Source organism: Mastomys coucha, unplaced genomic scaffold (genome assembly GCF_008632895.1).
Source record: "Mastomys coucha isolate ucsf_1 unplaced genomic scaffold, UCSF_Mcou_1 pScaffold6, whole genome shotgun sequence".
NCBI classification, from domain to species: domain Eukaryota; kingdom Metazoa; phylum Chordata; class Mammalia; order Rodentia; family Muridae; genus Mastomys; species Mastomys coucha.
This window is the reverse complement of record NW_022196912.1, coordinates 6,305,218-6,319,576: the sequence shown is the minus strand read 5'-3', so window position 1 is coordinate 6,319,576 and position 14,359 is coordinate 6,305,218. Positions and strand designations below refer to the sequence as shown.

At 40.4% G+C, this 14,359-nt stretch overlaps 1 protein-coding gene across 4 annotated transcripts in view; it reads right to left on the bottom strand.

Annotated features, from left to right (window-relative positions):
• The window catches only part of Pigf (phosphatidylinositol glycan anchor biosynthesis class F), a 32,027-nt gene that overhangs the window by 5,630 nt on the left and 12,038 nt on the right, over positions 1 to 14,359 (bottom strand). Inside the window, exon 5 of one of the 4 annotated variants that reach the window (XM_031357351.1) lies at positions 6,012 to 6,120. The exons of the other annotated variants lie outside the window; for them this stretch is intronic. Within the exon in view, the coding sequence (XP_031213211.1) occupies positions 6,012 to 6,120 (109 nt within the window). The remainder of the gene's footprint in view (positions 1 to 6,011; positions 6,121 to 14,359) is intronic. 4 annotated transcript variants of the gene reach the window in all.

Genomic DNA, 14,359 nt, shown 5'->3' with positions numbered 1-14,359 from the left:
AAAAAAAAAAAAAAAAAAAAAAATCTATGATTCCTTTCCTCCAGTTTTACCAGAATAGAAAAATCAATATTTATGAAACACTCATTTTTAAAAATCACAGCTGCCACAAATTCTTGCATAATTTGAAACTAGAAGTCATAGGATTATAACTGAATTGGTTACTGCAAAATGCCAGAGTAGAGGGTAAGACAGGTCACACGTCTGACTGAATGAAGACTTGTGTGATGTTAGGTTAATTGGTATTTCCTTTACCAAAGGGATCATACTGTATTAAACTAATACGCTAATGTACAATTTACATGTTTCAAGACTGGGAAAAAGTAGTATTTAACAGAAGATGGTTTGGATTAAAGATGTGCTCATGCTGACAGGGCCGTGGCAGGACTTTCCTGAGAGACTTTACTGGCCAGGCTAACTTATGTGTGTGCATGCATATGTTCAGAAGTATTTATTGTTACTTTTGACAGGAGTCCTGACCAGGAATTCACTGCTCCACAAGTAACAGGTTCCTACCTAGGTGTTCTTTGGAGGAGAGGTCAGAGTCCATTAGCAACTAGGGCCAGAAGAGCAGATGTTTGTCACTTGTGTGTATTCCTACACTGGTCTGCAGCATTTATGCTAGGAGGACCCAGCAAAGCATTCAAGACCAAACTGAAAGGAACTGTGAGTGATCACCTGAAGGCAGCAGCTTTGTCAGATGCGTTCAAACAGTCATGCAGATGAAAATCAGCACAATAAACAAACCACTGAGAAGTAGCCAATGAGAGATACAGGACTGGCTAGCCTAGGATTCCTCTCTGCAGATTCATCAGTTTCTCCTATTTACTATTTTTTGTTTGTTTGTTTGTTTTGTTTTGTTTTTTTGAGACAGGGTTTCTCTGTGTAGCCCTGGCTATCTTGGAACTCACTCTGTAGACAAAGCTGGCCTCGAACTCCTATTTACTCTGATGGCACCCACATCTGGAGACGCACACACACCTGCAACTCCAGCTAAGGGACCCAATACTACTTTTGGACTCCATGGGCACACAGACAGATATGTGCACAGATACCCACAAACAAACAAACAAACAAGGAAGCCTTAGTAACAAGTAGAATAAGTCAGAAAATGATAGAACATGATACCCGTCATCTTCCTATGGCCTCATGCTACAGACATGTGCACACACAGGGAAGAAAAAGCATTCATTTTTCAGACAAAGACACTATAAATTAGCTTTAACTATGCTTCTACAAATGTATTAAGATTTAGGTCTAAAAATGCAGATATCACCAGAGTGATCATGACATTTAGAAGAAACAATGTGGGAAAGGAAAGCAATTTAATACTTAAGCTGTTCTTAAGAGAACAAAAGCTCTGGCTTTAAATAAACAAACACAGGGTTTAAGTCTCCAGCAGAGAAGAGAACCATGTGTAGGTGGGGCTCTTGCTTGAATCCCAAATCTTACTCTTGCTAATCAAGTAACAGTGAACACGATGTCTCCTCCCTCCCACACTTTGCCTTTGTGGTGGGTGGGTAATAACAGGAATAAGACCTAGCTTGCTCTACAGTCGTAGTGATTACATTACCTCTGGCATAGTACCTGACCCATACCTGCTGTACTGAGACCTACCAATGATAGATACTGTGTTCTATTATTATCTGAAATGTCAGACAGAATTGAACATGATATGAAATTCAAGTAACTCAATAAACTCACTTAACAAAATACAAAAGGAAAAGAACGTACATAAGGGGCGCTAGGAGACGGAATAAGACAGAGAGCAACAAGAACTCAGTATAAGCCATGAAGCTTGCATTTGTGTGTGCTCTTGTGTATGCTCAATGTATTGTCAGTGGCCCACTTCATAGAACATAGCGGGGTGGGAGGTAGCCTCCTACCCTGCTTTCTGTGACCAACCTTTGCTGCCTTCTATAGAGAGAGGTCTCCCTTCATGTACAGAGACCTTTTGACATTTATCACTAATTACTAAAATCACTGAATACTCATGAAAGTTGAAAATAAGTTTTCATTAACATTAACTTTCAGGCCTAACTCTCATTTGATGAAGAATCCATCTGAAAACTAAATATATACTTGAGATTTGTCATTATGGAACACAGTTGATGCCTGGCCACAGGAACATCAAATAAAATCAAATTTGAGTTCAGAGTAGAGAAATTAAAAACATGAGACAGGTTTTGGGGTCCTATGTGTTCATGCATGTGTATTTTTAAAAAAACATTATGTTTCTATTTCTCTAAAATATAACAAACATAACCCAGGGATGCTTGCATAAACATGATTTTAAAATCTCAAATGTGCACTAGGCTGCAGGGGACAAAGAACTAAAGGCTCTCTTTTTAACGCATGCTGTCCGTAGACAGGGGTTTCTACACTGCTAGCTTCTCATGAAGTTCTGCTCTAGCAAAGTCTCACTTTATGAAACGCCTGTCCCCTTATCTGATTTACTACCTTTCTGGCAGATTCTGTCAATGTTATTAACCACAGTGAGGTCTTGTGCTGTATAGTTTGAAGTATTGGAAAATAACAGTAGCCCCACAAAATCTTGTTTGCTAAAAATGAAAAATAAAACCGCCTTACTTATTAGAAAACAACCAAAAAGCAGTTGGTAAGAAATTGAATAAAATCTGCGGAATGTCAATTTTATTCTTCCCCCATCAGTACATATTAGACTTTAAAAGGATCTTAGTGAATAAGTCAACCATTAACTTAAAATAACCCCAAAATAATAAAATTAAACAGCCAGTGTATTCCATCTAAATTAAATCTTTTAATCACCTGTAATAATTCCAAATTTGCTAACTAGAAAATCTTTTGAAAAGTCCATAATTCAGGAGTTTATGGCTCAGTGGGTAAGATGCTTGTCACAGAAGTGTGCTAAAACAAGGTCTGATCCCCAGAACTCACATAAGCTACACACAGTTGCCCAACCTAGGATGTGGGAGCGGAGACAGGAGATCCCTGGAAGCTAGGAGAGCAGGCTAGCCTGGTGTATGCAGTGGTACTGAGGCCTGTCAGTGGACTTCTACATGTGTACACATGCTTACCCACACTTTCAAAGATAAAATCAGTTTCACTAGGCATGTTGACCCATGCCTGCAATCCCAGGACATGGGATGCACTGAAAGCAGGATCAAGTGTTTGAGGCCAGCCTTGGCTACATACAGAATTCCAGGCAAGCCTGGGCTACAAAGTGAGCCTGTGTCAAAGCCACACCTCCCAATGTCATAGGTCAAGGGAAAGCTACAATGTTTTAAGAATCAGATGTTAATTTAAATCTAGTTCACTCTTTATTGTAAGTAAATACTGAAGGAGAAAAACTAGTAAAAAGCCTAGATAATCTAAAAATGGACAACTATCTTCTAAGCGAACTTAAAACACATGCTTAATTAGCACATCTGCTTTCCACAATTCAATTTCTACTTCCGTAATCTTGCAGGGAAGTTCTAAATGTTTAAGATCAAACTTTTATACATTAAAATAGGCAATGTATATACACACTGAATTTTACCAACTCATTAAAGCTTATTCTTTATTTAGATTTAATTATTCTAACTGAAAGTCATGAGTCTAGTAGTCCGAAACAATTCCTCTGCCCTTTTCAATAATTTTGCCCTCCAGCTTAAGTGCTGACACTCTTCAGTAGAATGAAGCAAAGTATGATGACTGCACGGAGATGCCAGCTAGATCACCAAGTGAGGGTAGGACTTGCTTCATGGCTAAAACCTTCACAAGGAAATGGGAGCCACCACAGTCCCCACACCTTCCAAGACCCGCTGATGACAATCAGAACAGAGCATACAGCAGACTTACTGAGAGCGAAAAGAAAGCGCAGCTGTGTGGGAGAGACAGCCTCTAAGTGAGGGCACAAAAAATGCACCTAAAACCAGGCAGTCTGCTCACCTGAAAACTCAGGCCCGGCAGTGAGCTACGCATGAAAGGTTCCATCCCGCCCACTTGTTACCTAGGGATTTACAATTTCAGCAAATGTGTGGATATAGCCTTAAGTATGATGCTTAAAATTGATGCTACTACCAGTGAGAACTGAAAATAATCTAAATGCCCATTCATTAAAAATGATATTATTCTAAGGAAATTGAATATTCCAGTTATGTAATTCTTCACTAGTACACAATAACGCCATAATATAAAGTTCAAAGGAAAACACATTAAAAACATGTACACGATGAATGGCATGGATGGAGAGTGAGCTGCAAAAGTTACCATCAGAATAGAACTGATGGTGTTTCCCCAGTGGATAAAAAAAAGCTAATTTTAACTTTCTATAATAATTACTAACACAGATTAAATTTAAAAAGCAAATATATCCTCTCTTTGAGACAAGAAAAAATTCTCTTCATATTGGAAAAAAAATACATTCATTTTTAATAGCATTGTTCTTTTTAAGAGAAATTATCAGGGGAAAAATTCATGATGCTGTAGATTCACATATGTTTATCAGTGTATTATAGTAAAATACTGGCAGTAAGCTAAATGATCAATAGTGAAATTTATTACATTATAAAATAACTATATAGTAAAGAAGCTCAGTCTAAAACAATTAGAAATTAGTGAAACAGGATTTGGGGGACACAAAAAGGGTTGCAGTGATGTGCTTATGTGTCAAGTTGTCAAGTATGGAGTGCCCTGGTCTTAATTGTCAACTTGACACAGCAGAGTCATCTGAGAAGAAAAGCAAAACTAAACTGAGAGATTTCTGTTTAGACTGGCCTGTGAGCATGTCAGTGGAGCTCCCTTGATTGTCAATCAATGCAGGAGGGCCCATCTGCCCTGGGTAGCGCCATCCCATAAGCTAGCTAAGCATGGATCTAGAAACAAGCAAGACATCAAGGAGGATTCCTTCAAGGTTTTTCTTCAAGTTCCTGCCTTGAGCTTCCCCCTGACCTTCCTCAATGATGGACACCTGGAGTGTGAGCCAAATAAAGCTTATCCTTCCCTACGTTGCTTTTGGTTAGTGGTTTATCACAATAACAGAAAATACTACAACATGGTGACATACCTGTAATCTCCAATACTAGGGAAGGAAAAGTATGAGGATCAAGAATTCAAGGCCATCCTCAAATACAAAATGAATTCAAGGTCAGCCTGGGATACCTAAGATCCTGTCTCAAAACAGCCATATTTTAAAAACTGAGATAATGGTGCTGGGTGGTAACACATGAGTGTAATCCAAATCACAAAACAGGAGTAAGGGGTCATAAATTTCAGGCTAGCCTGGATGACAGAACAAGGTCACCATGAGCTAAGCCAAGAGATCTTGCCTCAAAGCACCAAAGGTGGGGGTATGGCTCAGTGGTAGTGTACTGTCAGGCTTCCTCTCAAATCACTTGCCTTTACTTTTAAAATTATGCTGGGGGCTGGCAGGACAGCTCAGTGGGTAAAGACACCTGCTGCTAAACCCAATAACCTGCTTGCTGGGTTGTAGAGCACACTTGGTGGAAGGCAAGTAACTATTTTGATGTCTACTCTCACACTCTAGCATGCACGCACCCAAAGACATGCATACATAAAATAGATAAAGACGTGGCAAAGGTTTTTCAGTGCAAGAAGGTGAAGACAGGACGATCCCAGAGATACAATGGCCAGACCGCCTAGCTATGAAATCTCCAGGCTCAGTGAGAGACTATCTCAAAAAAATGAGGTGAGCCACAGAACACACTGGATGTCAACCTCTGACCTTCACATGATAAATGCATAAGTACACACATAAGTACATACATGCATACAACACCTACACACACATATACACACACAGTTTTAAAAAGAAGCATTCACCTTTGCATACAGAAAAAGCAGCTGGATAGTAGATCCCAGCCAACATGGATGCCTATGGCACTGGGTCAGACCCAGTGAGCAGCCACCTAGATTGTTCTGCCTTCCCTCATTTCGTAAACAATGAATACCTTGCATCACATTCCAGCTTTCTTTACCAGCTTCCCTACTACTGGGCCAATACACATTTCGTTAAAGTCTTTGAAACCAACCTGCCATGGTCTTTCCCAATCCAGTGGAATAGGAAATGCTCCAAGCCACGCTCCTATGAAACTAGAAATTGTAGTGATCTGAAGACTATTCTCCCAAATAGATGTAACTCTGCAAGACACAATACATACGTCATTGGCGGGCTATGTCGTAATAGCTAAAAATCACACAAGCACTCGAACAAATGATGCAACACATACATTTTCATCCATTTAACTTATCAACTAACGCAAAATGACAGAACCATGAAGATACAAATGTCATCCCATTGGAAACACACTGCATGTGCACTGAGAGAGGCAAACAATACAAAAGAACATGGTAGCAACAACCATGTCCTCAGGTAACTGCCATTTCAGGTTATAGGCCTTTCCAGAATGCACACGATTTTATCTTATACATAATTGCATATAGGAAATGCATGCACATATGTAGTTCCCCAATTAAGACTTAAATGCATCATGATAGAAGCCCGATGTTTTCTGCATGAACAAGCTATAAGAATCCATGGATGGATGGAGAATGGTTGTTCAACTAGTCTTCTTCATGGTATCTTTCATTCCCAAACTTGACTTCATCTGTTTGACACATTAGGGCCAGAGAACAGGAACGTCAAAAGCTCTCCTGGTAGGGGACATGATAGCACACACCTATAAACCCGGCACTCAGGGAAGGCTGGTGTTAAAGCAGTGACTTCAAAGTCAGCATGGACTATTGTAGCTGGTCTTTGCTACTTTGTGGGTTCTTTTTCCCACACTTCATCCTCTATCAAACCTGTTTTACTTCCTAACACTAGGTAGGAGAGAAACAAGAATAGAGGGGAGAGGAATTAGGAAAATTCCTGAATCTAATTTCTTTCCTTTAATTTCTTCTCTGACCACAACTACTAACAAACCACAAACAACCTCCCTCAATGACCATTGTACTGGCTGGTTTTGTGTGTCAACCTGACACAGGCTGGAGTTATCACAAAGAAGGGAGCTTCAGTCGGGGAAGTGCCTCCATGAGACCCAGCTGTGGGACATTTTCTCAATTAGTGATCAAGGGGGTAGGGCCTCTTGTGGGTGGTGCCATCCCTGGGCTGGAAGTCTTGGGTTCTATAAGAGAGCAGGCTGAGCAAGCCCAGAGAAGCAAGCCAGTAAGGAACATCTCTCCATGGCCTCTGCATCAGCTCCTGCTTCCTGACCTGCTTGAGTTCCAGTCCTGACTTCCTTTGGTGATAAACAGCAATGTGGAAGTAAGCTGAATAAACCCTTTCCTCCCCAACTTGCTTCTTGGTCATGATGTTTGTGCAGGAATAGAAACCCTGACTAAGACAACCATCAATCACTCACCCCACCTCTTGGGGCCCTAGCATTTATGTACCCTCTGCAAAGTTCCCAGAATTCCAACCGTCACACAATTGTAGAAACTATCTGCAGCTTGGAAAACCATGCCTCTGCTAGAGCAGGAGGCAAATGATAGTCAGCTGTAGCAGACAGTCTGAAGCAGCCCTACATCCCCACACCTGGGATTAAACAAAAGCACATCCTTATAATATTTCTGTATTTTTTTTAAGGTCACCAAAATTCCAGAATTCTATATCAGTCTCATAATGTGAACGCTTCAGTCATGTAGATCAGTGTCTAGTAAAGGCCCACAACAATGCAGTGAGTATGGCCTAGACTCACTAGCTCACTAGCTAGTATAGCAATAGGACAATTATTTGATTACATGATTTTTTCATTGGAAACTCTCCAATTACTGCACACAAAATATACAGTGAATTACAGACATCCAAGTGAAAGTCAGGTCCTACTAGCCCTGTCCATTGACATGCCCACATTCAAGAGATTCTTGTTTCTTTTAAAACTCTGAGCTTGGAGGAAGTGGTAGACAATCACCATCTATCCATGTTTGTATTATGTACTGGACCTTACTGCTCTGCATTTAAGGTAATTTCTGTAAATGCTACCCAGTTTCAACTAGCACCCAGCCAAAATAGGAAAAACTATTCCTATACCGAAGAGGATATAAACTGACTTAAATATAGAGATGGGCACTGTCCAGGAACGTAAAAAGATTCTCAAAGGTAAGTTTTGATTAGGTTTGTGGTGACAAATGACATTAACACACAGCTCATTCAGGATGCAACACAGCATACTCTGCCCAGAGATGGGAAGGGTGGGAGAGGCGCAGCGCTGGAAACACTTGTCTGTATACACACAAGGAAGGTCATCAGGACTTGAAGAATAAGCAGTGTGAGACCATTAAGCTAGAAAATGCACTACAGATGAGAAGCCAAGTGCAAGACAGAAAGAGGCTGAAAAGTAAGTTTGTAAACAACTCAGGCTGCCTGTCATTCAGGCACTCAGGAGACTGAGGCAGGAGGAATGCTGCAAGTTTAAGGCTGGCTTGGACCACATAACAAGTTCTAGTCCAATCTGGGATATAGAAAAAAAAAGTAATAACAACTTTATTGAGTATAGAAAAAACAAAAACAAAAAAACTCCTAGGAAATCCTGTTTGAGCCACGTAACTTACTTGTCTAACGGTTATAAACCAATATTTTTTAGGACGCTCAGTGTTATATGGCCATCACCAGCCATGTTTAGAATACCATAATCACTATAAAGAGAAAAGTAGTCACCTATTGGCAGTAAGTCTCCATTTCTCTTTCCAATAGCCCTAAGCAACCAAGTTATTTTATGTCTATGGATTTGCCTGTGGGCTCTTATGACATGAATTCTCTCACTCATTTCTTTCCAAGATTCATCTATGGTGTGGTGCGTGCTGACACACGCCTTTGTGTAGATGCTGCAGATTTTATCCCTCCATGCAATAGTTGATGTGCATCTGAGCTCTTACTGCCATTTGGTGTTAGATATAATGCTGCTAGGAACATTTATGTACAAATCTCTGTAGGGACATGTTTTCATCTCTCGGGATTACACCTCGAAAGAAAGAGCTAGCTCGCCTGCTGTTTAATCATTTGAGGAACAGTTTCCTAAAGCAGCCAAAACATTTGATTTTCTCACAAGTGATGTGTGAAGGTTCCGGTTTTTCTACATTCTAGCCAGTGTGAAGTGGTATCTCAATGCAGTAGACTTATGGCTAAGACTGCATTAAAGTCACACTATAGAAACCACTGAAGGATTTTAATCAAGGTTCTGAATTTTTTTATTTTTATTTTTTATTAATCTGCATAATAACATGTTTTCTGGTAAACTGTGTGAGATTTGCTTGGTTTGGTCCAGGGCCATTTTCTCCCACATGACGTTACTCATTTGCCTGTGCATGTGTCTCTCCCTCCTCTGCATCCCCACCTTCCCGTCCTGGCAGCTGTACCACTTCTGTTTCTCTTGGTCATCCTTCCCATGGGCAAGTTGTCTTGGCTACTGTTTGATCAGATATAACAATTAATTCTCTTTGGTGCTGTCTTTCCATCTTAACTGGCTCTACCTTTTTCCTGTTATGAATCTGTATTTTGAACCTTGGATGTTATTTTATGCCTTTTAAAAAAAATCATAAGTCAGAGGGAAAGAATGGAGAAGAACAAGGTAGATGCTCTCTCTGTGACTCAATAGTAATACTCAGCTGAAATGTAGTAAATGGTAGACCCATGATTCAAACTAAAAAAATCCTGGCCAGAGTTTATAAATCCTTTCAGAAACCAGATGAAGCTATTATGGTACCGTCTGTGCCCTTGGCAGAGGCCCAGTAGAAAGCAGCCCTGCAGATTCATAAAAGACAAGGAGACCTGACAATGAGTCAGAGAACGGCTGTTGTGTGGGTGAGAAGTTTTTGTAGTGTTATACGCATTCTTGGTATTAGAGTCTTAGTTAGACAGTGTCAGTCAGATGCCTTTGACCCCTGAGTTCCATTCCAGGAATTTAGTTCACAGAAACTTGCTTAAGTTTTGCTGAAACAAAGATGTACCTCACACTACTCACAATTGTTAAAAACAAACCAACAAAAAGCCCCTCACTCAAGTTTGATAAAACAAATACCACCTTACTTACAACTGTGAAAATGTGATAACAACATTCAATAGTAAATTAATCACAGGATATTTAGACTAATTTGATCACAGTGACCTCCTTCTCAGTAATCAGGGTAGGAAGACACAAGGAAAGGAAGCTACTGTCTTCTGCTGCCTCCAACAAGGACAAGGACCAGAAGAATCCGTAAGAGGCACAGACATGTCCTACCTGTACCCAGAAGCACCTACCCGTTGTCTATACCACAGCATAACCACACACCTTCATGGTCAAAACAACACAGCCTGAGGTTTCATTTCACTTAAAGCTAGATAACTGTGGCTGTGCAAATGTGCAATGCAAAAGGTGGTACATCACACACATATGCACAGACAGCAATGTTCATAACATCAGTGGAATAAAGTAAATTATAAGGCAAAATTATAATTTTGTTTCAAAACTGCATATTATATTAAGAAACAAAATTAGAGTACCAAAACTGTCATTATTGCCCCTTCAACAGTATTAGGTTCTCTAGCTTCCTATGTTTAATTATTTGAGTTTTTAACATGAACTATATTATTATATACTTTTACTACAAAATCTATATATTTTACTACTTAGAGTAAAAAGTACATACATAACATGCATTCTTTTTTTTTTTTTTTTTAAATTTTTGTTTTTTCGAGATAGGGTTTCTCTGTGTAGCCCTGGCTGTCCTGGAACTCACTCTGTAGACCAGGCTGGCCTTGAACTCAGAAATCCGCCTGCCTCTGCCTCCCAAGTGCTGGGATTAAAGGTGTGCCCCACCACCGCCCGGCTATAACATGCATTCTTTTGTAACAAAGAATTGAGAAAAAAATTGAAACAGGAAAATTCCTACTAATTCTTGCAGGACCAATATTGGCTTGTTCTCATTTCGTAAGTTTCCATAAGAAAAGTGTGTGATTGCTGCTAATGCTGTCATAATTATAGAATATTTGCACATAAACCATAGGGCTGAGAACAGACTAAATGGTCTATTATTCTCTGAATAAACTTTTAAGGTAACTAAAGAAAATGTTATAGATCACTCTTTATGACAAAGGCCTAAGTACCTGTCCATATTATTTGACTTCACTGAAGTTCCTTATGTCAAATGTCAACTGTAATATGCCCCTCTGAGTGTCTTCTGTATATCAATGTGTCAACCACTTGAATGCAATTAACAGTAAGCACATGTGGTTTAGATATGTTCTCAACAAAACATGTTTAAAGATATGGAAGAAAGGAGGGGTACAACTCCTTCTGGTAACATTTTACACAATTAAGTATAGGCTTTCCCCAATGAATGAATATTAACTTCATTGCCTCTTTGCTACTAAGTTTTTTGACTACATTTGGACCAAGTGTGTAGTAGAATTTATTTTATGTGCCCAGCCCTTTAAAAGACCCTATGCCCCTCAGTGTCAGTTGCCTCTTGGAATTCTGGGAACAGGAGAGGCTAAAAAAGCCAGCAGAAGGTAAGCCGGGGGAATAGGATTCAGGGGTAGCTGAGAGACCGTTCTAGGAGACAGAAGAGTAGGGTCAGAGAGCAGAGTGAGAAGAGAAGACAGTTAGTGACAGCTAAGGCAGGAGAGGCTGAGCTGAGCCAGAGAAGATACTGTTAGGAGACAGAGAAGAATCCACAAATGAAGTATTGAATATAAAAAAAAAATAAGAGCTATATAAGGTACCTATTTTTATATGTGCACATTTTCGGGCATTTACTCCCCATTCACTCTTAATGTTTGTGGTGGTTTTCTTAATATAAAATCTGTATCAATATAAGCATGACAAAACCAGACCTAGCTGTTTCATCTACAGAACAGGCATTACTGAGAGCTTTCACCTTGACAAGACCTCTGGCCATCCTATCCAGGAACATTTTTTAGCTCAAGTGACCAAACTCAGACACTTAAAAAACAACATAAAGGAACTGACAAACCAAAGAGCAAACTTCAATACAAAACGTAGGTCTATGATAGGTAACTACTACATTCCTTCATAAGAAAGTTCACAGGCAGGAGAGATGGCTTAGCGGTTAAGAGTGCTGGCTGCTCTTCCAGAGATCTTGAGTTCAATTCCCAGCACCCATATGGTGGTTCATGACCATCTATAAAGGGATCCAATGCCTTTTTCTGGTGAGAAGGTGTATGTGTAGACTGAGTACTCACCACATGAACACACACACACACACACACAGTCTACAGGTGAAAGTAGTACACTTTGTGATAATTAACAAGGCAACAAGCAGAATGAAACTTATAAACCAAGGCCATCCAATATTACGCATATGAATAAGAAGAAACCAAATTATTTTTTGTCTTCGGTTTCTTCACAAAACATTCTCTTGGAGTTGGTTTCATTTACTTCCCTGGAATTAAGGATAACTGTTAAGATAATGAAATTAAGTGTCTAAACCTCAAAAGCATCAGAATTGATCCCTTACTCTCAGGATACAATTCTCAATCCTCAAAGTCAAAAGTTTAGTTTTCAGTCTACATGATTGACTATCATCTGCTCAGCACGGAATGTACATGAATATGCACATAAAAGCATTAAACCCAGGGGTGGGAGAGGACTCAGTGGCTAAGAGCACCTGATAACTTTCAGAGGACCCAGGTTTGACTACCAGCACCCACATGCCAGCTCACAAGTGTCTACAACTTCAGTCCCTGGGAACCTGACACCCTCTTCTGGCCTCTACGCACCAGGGATGCATGTGGTGCAGACATACATGAAAGCACAAAACTCATATACATAAAAATGAATAAACAAATAAAAGTAAATCAAACCTTAGTCATGTCAGTTAAAAGAGTACAAACTGTTAATACTGATTTGAAATTGGGTGGGATGTCATGTCAGTTCAAAGTAGGCCTGCTCACTCTCAACATCCCAGGCTCATTTTCTCACATATAACTACACTAATGAATGTGAAGCTGTAATGCCTTCTGCTCCACCAAGGACCAGGTCCATGTGTACATCACACTGAATTAACTGGCAGAGCCTAACTCTTCTCTGAGTTATCTATGTACTGCACTTGCTGGTCTGCTACAAACCAAACACAACTACTGAGACAAACTAGCAGGGTTGGAAAAAATGATACACAGATGCTGCTTAACCCACTTAACAAACACTTGCTATTGGATTTTATCGTCTTCTTCATTCGGGCAATAACCCCAAAGACCACATATTCACTTTAGTTTGATCATACTACCTATGAGAATTCATGAGATGACTACTGTGTAACAAAGGGCACTACCCACTTTCCGACCTTGGATACTAGCACCTTCTTTCTGAATGCAAGTTCTAGCTCCACGGCTATGGAACGAGAGCAAAGGCCTCATCCTGCAAGATGTCCAGCATCTTCCTAAAGAATGTGGTGAAATGGCTCTCAAGAATAACACAAAGCTCATGACATGCTTTAAAAGTTATTAAGATCTGTTTCTTACTTGATTTTACTTCATTATGATTTTATGTCGCATCCCAGAGGTTGGTAAATGGCATGGCTTGTAAAACAAACTGACTTTTTAAACCACAGTCCTTTATCAGCTTACTGATAACCTTAAACTAGTTACATGTTGGAAAATTTTGGAAGGGTAGCTCTTATAGTCTAATGATTTTGGGTGGCATCTAAGAAACCCAGCAGCAGCGCTCTAATATGCCCAGGATCAGAGGTGAGGAGGACACAACACCTGTCCCAACACCGGGAGTAACTGAGACCAGTGGAACCAGGCACACAGGAACTCTACCAGCCCAGTGGCTCATGTGTCTTCCGGTCTGGCTGGACTGGTACCCTGAGCAGACCTAGGGTGCAAGCTCCACAGCCAGTCTCACAAAACCCAGAGGAAGCTCCACTCCCAGGTGCTATAACACACCCTGGATCAGAGGTAAGGAGGACATAACATCTGTCTCAACATCGGGAGTAAGTGGGTCCACACTGGGACCAGTGGAACCAGGCACAAAGGAACTCCTCGCAGTGGCTCAGGTGTCTTTCGGTCTGTCTGGGCTGGTGCCCTGAGCAGACCTTGGGCGCAAGCTCCACAGCCAGTCTCACAACACCCAGAGGAAGCTCCACTCCTAGGTGCTCTAACAAGCCCAGGGTCACAGCATCCCAGAATCAAAGGATCACAGAGACAGCTTGACTCTGAGGAGTTCTGACACAACCAAGATCACAGGAAGGACAGGCTCCAGTCAGATTTAGCAAGGGCAGGTAGCACTAGAGATAACCAGATGATGTGGGACAAGCATAATAATAAAAGCAACACAAACCAAGGTTCCTTGACATCATCAAAACCCAATACTCCCACCACAGCAAGTTCTGGATACACCATTACACCAGAAAAGCAAGATTCAGAACTAAAATCAAT